Consider the following 8,987-nt stretch of genomic DNA (forward strand, 5'->3'; position numbering starts at 1 on the left):
TAATTTCAATAATTCATTCCATTTGTCCTCATTAAGCTTTCAAAATACATAATCAACCAAGAAAAGGATAGCTATGCTAATTGTCAAATTTATATTAAAGAAATTTTCCTTTAATTACTGATTACTTCTTTCATTTTTCATACCTTTAATTAGCATCTCATACAGTAATACAACTTGCTGCATGCAGCAAGAAGATCAAATGAAATGGGAAAAATATTAAGGCAGACCTTAGCCATGAGCAGCGTGATATGCCATATGCATTCGAGTTCGAATCTTCCTCCACATAGTTTAGATAAATTTTTAGTGTGGAATATCGCTTATATTGAAGACAAAATGGGGAAAAAGGAGGCATGACAGAGGAGTTGGCAGAATTTGAGTTATTTTTCTTTGAAATTTCTCAGCTATCTTGGAAATATTTCATTCTTTTGCAATCAATTATGAAACTTTTCAAAGTAATCATGATTTGGGAAAAGAGAAATGTTAAGGAGATTTTTTTAAAGTGAGATTCTTTATGAACTCTCTGTCACCTCACATTTTAACGCTAATTCTCGTGCCAACATTATAAAATATTATGTAAAAAATATGAAATGACAGAGAATTCTACTTTTGAAAGAATCTCCTTGACATTTCTTAGAAAAAAAGATTACCCAAAAAGCAAATGGAAAATAAAGGGGGTTCCAATATAATACCAGAAGTATGTGACAGGAAAGTTAGTCAATAAAGGAGTGTATCAAAGGAGTATTCAGTATTTAAACATTTATATAATTAGAAAAAATTTAATCGACATAATTATTTCTATAAATATTAATTTAGTAGTTTGCTCGCAATTTAGACAATATATTTTATTGAGAACTTGATTAATTTTTTTGATAAACGGTGTGATTACATAACATATCAAACTGTAAAAACTGTAACAATTTGAACTAACGAATACGTAAAGCTTATTTATCAATAATTTATTACAAAATCCTATATGAGCAAACATTACTAGTCCTAGGGATTTCTTTTCATCAGAAAATTTCTCCCTTCCAATACACGTGGCTGCCTCAGAGTTTAGAATCTTAGGATAAGAGTTTGATGAAATAGGGTATTACTTAAAATTCAATACAAACTTCAAAGTTGTCATTTTTCATTTTCACAAATGTGTTTATGGGCTGATATTCATTTACATCACCTAAATCCTTAATTAGCACGCGTTTCTTTTTTTTATTGAAAACGATAGCGGTCAAATATATCTGAACTTGGATGTAGAGTACATTTTTTTTACATTCAAATTTTACAAGTAACATGCGCTTTCTGAAACTGAATTTTCTCCGGAAAATGGTTATATATTTCTTGAGAAATGCTGAAGAAGTAGTGCTGCCAAATTGTGATATACTCTCAACATTGATGAGACATATCAAAGTCAAGTAATTGGAGCTCCATCTCCCCGAGCTAGTAGTACTCCTCCTATGATCCTATCCATTGACCAGGGTTTATCCGAACGTATCTGGACCGTCGGATAGCGTCGGACCCCCGTATGAAGGGTCAAGAGGCTGAGTTGAACCCTGCAGTGGAAAGTAGAGGAACCAAACTCAGGAAAATTAAATACTAATTCAAAAGAACAATCTCCAATCACCCTCAAGAATGTGACTTTTCTCTTTAAACCTCCTATTAATTTGATTCCCTACCAGACTGCCATTTCATTTTCTTAACCCCCTTATCTCTCTCTCTCTCTCTCTCCCGTCAAATTCCACCACTTCCTCACTTCCTAGAAAGAATACATATGAGAGGCTTCCTCTCTTCCTGTTGCTGACAATTCACATCAAAACAGCCACTTTTTTTTTTTTTTTTTTTTTTTTTTTGTGTTGTAAAGTTTTGTGTCAGCATTGCAGGTGTAGTGTTGAACTCAACATGGGGAGGCACTCTTGTTGCTACAAGCAGAAGCTAAGGAAAGGCCTCTGGTCACCTGAAGAGGATGAGAAGCTTCTCAATTACATCACCAAGCATGGCCATGGCTGCTGGAGCTCAGTCCCTAAATTAGCAGGTATTTCCCTAATTCTCCAATCAAATTGTTCATCACTTTCCAAAAGAGGGAGAGAAAACCACAGGACTAAAGTATTGTCGGTCAGCCATCTCAGAGAGTAGTTAGAATATTGTCCTGTTCAGAAAGAGTTGTGTCTTTCTTCATGTGACATATAGTGTGATGTATTGGCAGGTCTGCAGAGGTGTGGGAAGAGCTGCAGGTTAAGGTGGATAAATTACCTGAGGCCTGATTTGAAGAGAGGACCATTCTCACCGCAAGAAGAGAATTTGATAGTAGAACTCCATGCAGTTCTTGGCAACAGGTAATATATATTTATAGTTTTTATAACTTGGGCTTTTATTTCCTTAAAAATTAAGATTATAATTTCCTATGGGCATGAATTAATAAAAATCATATCTTTTTGCTGCTGCAATATCAGATGGTCTCAGATTGCAGCCCAGTTACCAGGAAGAACAGACAACGAGATTAAAAATCTATGGAATTCCTGCATTAAGAAGAAGCTGAGGCAAAGAGGCATTGACCCCAACACTCACAAACTACTCTCAGAAGTGCTTGATCAAAATATTGACACAGAAACTAACAACAATAATAACATTAAGCTCTCCCCAACTTACAAGAGTAATGAGAAGGCCTCTGAGGGATCCAATGAGCTGAGCTTGGTTGAGGCAGTGAGTTCAAAGCACCCACCTTCAGCGTCCGAAAACCGGTTCAACCCTGTTGAAGTTTCCTCCACCTCCAAACTCATCAGCAGCAAAAGTTTGACACATGAAGGCTCCATCAGTAGTTGCAGGCCTTGTGATTTTGTGGGGTACTTTTCTTTTCCTCACCAAAATAACCAGAACAATTATGGGTCGTCGTCAGATATGGGGCTGCAGGCAGTAAATCAAAACACCACTTTCAGCTTCCTCAATCAAAATCCAGAGTTCCTGCAACCGTCCATGTCATCAAGCTCCGCCATTTTCACCGCCTCTCCTCCTCCTCCTCCCACACGTGTGAAGCCTTCGATCAGCCTCCCATCTGATAACTCCTCCACCTGGGACTCCAATGCCAACAACAGCAACAGCAGCGGCGGCGGCTATTTCGACAACTCTGCAGCCTTTTCTTGGTGGCCTCCGGAGGCGGTAAAATCCAACGACCTGGAAGAGATCAAATGGTCTGAATATCTCCACAACACCTCATGTCTGATGGGAACCCACCAAGCCTCTCAGCCTGCTAGTTACTCAGAAATGAAACCAGAATCCCAGTCACACATTTTATCAAACAGTTGGAGTGCAACATCTTGGCACCCCCAAAACCAACAGCACCAGCACCAGCACCAGCACCAGCAAGCTTTACAAGCTTCAGAGATGTACACAAAGGATCTTCAGAGACTTGCCGTAGCTTTTGGACAAACCCTTTAGAACCAAAAACAAAAATACAAAAAAATCAGGTGCAGGACAACCCGCTCTAAGCTAACTTTTCAGAAAAGCATTTCAAACTTTTATCAGAAGAGTTGTTAGTTTGTGACAGAGAAGGGTTTGCAAGTTGAAAGAGTTCTTCTGCGTTTTACAATTTACTGGTGTGTGTTATAGGGTTTTTTTCTTCTTCTGATTTTTCATTTTTATTTTTATTTTTTGTAAATTTCCAACACCAAATTTTAATTTTTCAGCCTTTTTTTTTTCTTCTAATTATTGTTGTTAGTAATATATTTGTGCATGAATTAATACGGTTTAAGAATTACAGAAATAAGGGCCTTTGTTACATTTTAATTCTGTAGCTTATGTATCATGTTGTTGTTCTTGATTCAATTATTGTAGATTTAATTGAAAAATATCAAAATACATTATTGATTCACCCGTGTGCACGAGTTGTGTGGCCGGTTCGTGTGGTTGTATTTGCTTCCTTCCCCTCTAGTGTATATTATTCTCGGAATTTCTCGAGAGAGAGCAGAGTAATAGAGATGATTTATTCTCGATATTAAAATAACACAAAATTATGGTGTTTTTATAAATTTTTAGAAAAATATTCTAATGACGTGGAATCACATGTGACTCTTGCCGCACCAAGACACGTCATATGGTAAAAAAACTATACACATATACATGTATATATATATATATATATATATTTGTGTGTGTTTAAATATGATCAAGTTCCCATACATATGGACTATTTAGAATTGATTTTAAAATGACTGTAAACGTTTTCGGAGAAAATGTTTCGAGTCCAAAAGCACTTAAATTTTCATTTTTTACTAAGAATTGATTTTAAAAATATTTTTACTAAAAACATTTTTAACTATTTTAAAAATTCCAAACGAGCAACAAGATCATCACTTTGTTTAGCCTTCACCTTTTTCAAATCTGGAGTCGAGAGTGATTGTGTGACTCCATCTGCAAGATATCCAAAAATATATTTGATTTCATGGGATCCATTTTTATTTTTAAATTTGATATACATCACTTTCTGTCTTGATCCTTTTCACGTTGAAAAAAAAAAAAACAGAAAATTATATTTTTTCTAAAGTTCAAAAATTCAAGAGGCCATTTTTCCCAAATGAGTGTCTGTCACTGTCTCCTATAGATAGAGATGTTTTCACCCTTAAGTTTTTAACAGTCTCTATGTCCCTTCCTCTGCTTTCCAAACTCATAACAAAACTTAGGTAAGGATGGATGTCCAACAATTCGTCTCTTTGACACTTCTCACAAAAGATTATAATTTTTGTATTGCAAATTTCAATGCGTTTTTATGTGGGTCATATTCAATGTAAGAGTTGACCTAATCAGACAGCCTTATCAAAATTTTCCCATCAAGGGTCTTTTTTTTGTTTTTCTTTTGTCAAAAGACTAAATGGTTGAAGACATTAAATGAAATTACAGTCTTTCTTTTATGCTGGTCATACTCATAGCGAAAGTTGCTCTAATCAAATAGTCCTAATGAAGTTTACCTCCTCTTCTAAGAGTCGATGTTTGAAAACATGAATTTCCGGCCTTTCTTTTACTACATCAATATCATATAGAAAACAACAAAAAGATAAGAAATAATTAGACGAATTAAAATGAAAAATAGATAAGAAGGGAGGCAGGATTCCAACACTATATTGATGAGAATCCAGCTACTAGCTAGAACAAGTCAGAAAATAGGAAATGACTTGTAATACAATTAAAGCTATAAGTTCTTGTTTTCTTGGTGGCAATAGGCAAAAGACTACGTAGCGTAGAGACGAAGGTGACATTATGAGAAATCTATCTAATTTCGTATTATATATATATATTAAGCTTTTTAGTCACAATAATATGTAAGATTGACATATTTTATTATTTTGGTCATTGAAGATGAAAATCGATAGAAGTAGTTTATGAGTTTGTCCACCGTAAATTATTTTGGTTATTATAAAAAAAATCTGTTAATATTCTTGTTAAGTGGAGGGGTTAAATTGACAAAAAGACCCTTAAAAATGTGATCATGTGGTTGTTCACGTAACAATTTAACGAAGATATTGACATATTTTCACGAAAAAACCAAAATGATTTAAGAGAACAAACTCAATAGTCACTTCTATTGATTTTTCTTATCAAAATCAAAAGAAAGGGTTATATCAATTTCAAAAATTATTTTAAATAAAAACCTGATATTATCTTCCAAAAACTAGCACACCGTGTCCCAAGGGTGGGGCCTAAACCTTTTCCTACTTCTGTGAGGAATCGAGAATTGGGTCCCTGCAAGATGCTGAAACTTCATGAAAAAGGGAAAGACTTTACATGGCACACTATAACGTGATATCTTGTGTTAATAAAATAAAAATATATGAACAAAATTTTGGCATTTTATTTTATTGACATGTGTAGAAGAGTAGAATTGACCTTGCAGAGTCATAGAGAAAAATTCTGTGGGAGTATAATTTTCTTCCCTTCAAATCTTCTGCCGTCCTATCCCTACCTTCATTTTAGGCCGTTGAAAGCATTTTGCATGTCAAGATTATGCCACGGAAGCATGAGATGAATTGCTTGCAAGCATCTTTACCTTACGCAGCAAGACATAGGGTAAATCTTTGCTATAGGAAATGAAAAGCAATAAAGTAAATATAGTACAATTATATGTGCATAAATATAACCTTTTTACATGGCTAAAACTAGGAGTAGGATTCTATGTGGGTTAACCTCATTTCTGTTATTGCTAATGTGGCATAATTGTGAGCGTGCAAAATGTTTTCAACGATTTAAAATAAAGTAGGGTATAGGAGGGTAGAGAGATTTAGAAGGAAGAAAATCATACTTCCTAAATCCAACATGAAACCGAGATATATTTAATCTGTGATTTGTCTCTCTCCTCACGTGATGTGTTTGGTAAGGAGAGAGATAGATACATAAGGTTATAGACAACTAAAACGCAAAAAAAAAAAAGAAGATGTCAATTGTCATTGATATATTATTACGACTCTTTATCACACATTACGTGACATTTAATTATGTACAATCCATGACATAAAAAAATCTCTCATGTAGAAAATAAAAGAACTGACTCTGCCAGTCTGCCCTATGCAAACTCATAAAACGAAAATTCACAAGAGGCGTGGGTATATTTCAAGTGCAAAAGGCCACGTCTTTCCTCCTCTCAAATACACGAAAGACTCCATTTTGTTTGTCCATGCACACAGACATCGTTGTATGGTTTCCCTCGTCGAATCTGCCAGAGTTTTCTTTATATCGTTTGCACATTAATATATATATATATGCGCTTAAAGGTTTGATAATTTTTTGAACGATTTGTTAACTCGATACGAAACAACATGAAAATAAATAACAGGTTTCGGATTAATATGTTAACAAGTTGTGTTGTATCGGGTCACTCATTAATGAGTCAGGTCATTATCAGGTCACCAGTTAAAAATCCGATAAGATATGTCAGATCTAGACATTAGGCATGACAATTTGTTGCATGACCTGTTAACCCGACACGAAATGACACGACCCGTTAATGAATCAGGTCGTTATTGAGTCACTTATCCATTAAGATAACAGGTTTCACACGATACGACCCATTAAAATAAAGAGTATGACACGAAAACAACACGAGCACACCAAACACAACCCGTTTGCCAGACTTATTTGTTTATATAATATATGGAGATGCATGTGAACCAAATTATTGGGTCTTCCCTGTTAGGGACCTACAATTTAAAGGGTGCTGGTGAAGAACAAAAAGCATTGCAATATTGGCCGGACTGAGAGAGGAGAAGATGGGATTACAGTAATGCAGTTGCCAATTTTGATTTCTTTGGTATTTTATAATCTTGTGCTTTAGAGAAACTCAAATGGTGTAATTTAATTAGTTGGAATCTTTACTTCTTTTTTTATTCTAATACATTATATTAATATTTCTATCAACCGCTGAGATGAATGGAATCTGATTAAATGATTAACCTAATCATGATCGTCTATGTAAAATATTATAATCGAAGATTTTTTGTGGTGCAAATATACAGGAAATATCAAGATGATCAAGAATTTAGATAGAATGAGAAGTTTTTAGTGTGTTTGAAAAATATTACATTAATTGTACGTGACTGTATCTCCAACACACTAAAAAATTCGTGAGATAAAAGGAAATTAATTGTTCAATTTCCAGGTTGACAAAAACAGTTACCTTTCTAGATAGCCGCGTTTAGACAGAGTATAATTAAAATAATGTTAATGTTTCTTGTATTAGAATCAATATTCGTAGAATGTTCTTTTTCACCTAAACACTTTGAGGTTCAGAGGAGATTTTAAAAAAATTGAGACTTTGGATGCGGTTTCTAACTATTCATGTTTTATGATTGAAATCTAGTTAGTTTTCAGTTTTTTTATCGAAGTCTCTAACATTAATATAATAATGTATTTTTATGTAGGTTTTCATATTTTTTTTAAATTAAAAAAAAAGAAATTTGTAGTTGTTTAGATTAATGAGATTTAAAATAAAACCCATAATTGTTGGAATAAAAAATATTAAATGATAAATTATATTCTCCAATATATTGTATGAATAAATAAACTTGCATTCATCAAAATTAACCAAAAAAATTATTGTACATTTTCCAAAACCACAAAAAAAAAAAAAAAAAAAAATTTAAGCTTGATAACATTATTAAATTTCTTCAATTAAACTTGACATGATACATTCTCAAATCAACAAAATAGAATGTACCTATATAAATTTAAAAAATAGATTAAAAAAATTGAATGGATTTATATAAAAAAGGGGTACATTTTTATTAAAATGATACATATTACATATAACAATTTTATATATATTTAAGAATGGGTACATTTAAAATTTTAAAAAATTATATGAATGGTTACATTTTTTTTAATCAAAATATGAACATTTAAGATTTAAAAATTAAAGTCCTTTTATTAAAAAAAAAATTTAATGGGTGCAAACTTATTATATTTATTTTTTTATTATAGAAATATTTTGAATTGAAAATTAATTAGGAGTTTAATAAGGATGTGAGTATTAAAATGCTAAATCAATTACTAATTTTTATTTTGAAATTATGTAACTGACATATAAATTCATTAACACATTAATACTAGGAACTTTGATCAAAATATAAAAACTAATAAAGTCTCAATCAATGAATATTAATAACTAGATACCAGATACTAATTTTTCCTTAAAAAAAATGATCGGAGTATTAGTTGTTCTTTGTTGGCAGAGATTCCATCAATGAATCTGCAGCACAGAAAAACCAGCAATCTCTCATTTGTGATAATATAAGTGCATGGCCGTCATGCACAATTAGAATTACCCGATGACGTCATTTATAGGGCATCACTTATGAAAATATTTAATCTCTCTTTCATTTTGTCATACCATCCTTACACGATACCATCAAAATGTGAGAAACTATCACAATCAAGTAACAGAAGTCTTTCCAAATAATTCGAGAGCAAGTCTCATATCTTGCCACAATCATTGAAAGATTGGTAATTTCAAC

General features: G+C 32.9%; 1 protein-coding gene and 1 long non-coding RNA gene across 2 annotated transcripts; one reads left to right on the plus strand and one right to left on the minus strand.

Annotated features, from left to right (window-relative positions):
- Nucleotides 1-931: 931 nt before the first annotated feature.
- On the minus strand, nt 932-2,779 carry LOC148692201 (uncharacterized). The gene is made up of 2 exons (XR_015954502.1): nt 2,641-2,779; nt 932-1,547 (listed from the first exon to the last, which is right to left on the minus strand). It is a non-coding gene; the product is annotated as an uncharacterized LOC148692201 (long non-coding RNA).
- On the plus strand, nt 1,630-3,751 carry LOC137745872 (transcription factor MYB61-like). Its single transcript, XM_068485905.2, has 3 exons — nt 1,630-2,026; nt 2,198-2,327; nt 2,445-3,751. Exons 1-3 carry the CDS (start codon nt 1,894-1,896, stop codon nt 3,424-3,426), a joined length of 1,245 nt encoding a protein of 414 aa, XP_068342006.2. The 5' UTR covers nt 1,630-1,893; the 3' UTR covers nt 3,427-3,751.
- The last annotated feature ends 5,236 nt before the right edge of the window (nt 3,752-8,987 follow it).

The sequence above is a fragment of the Pyrus communis genome, chromosome 12 (genome assembly GCF_041283825.1).
Source record: "Pyrus communis isolate YQ-2024b chromosome 12, ASM4128382v1, whole genome shotgun sequence".
In the NCBI taxonomy this organism is placed as follows: Eukaryota; Viridiplantae; Streptophyta; class Magnoliopsida; order Rosales; family Rosaceae; genus Pyrus; species Pyrus communis.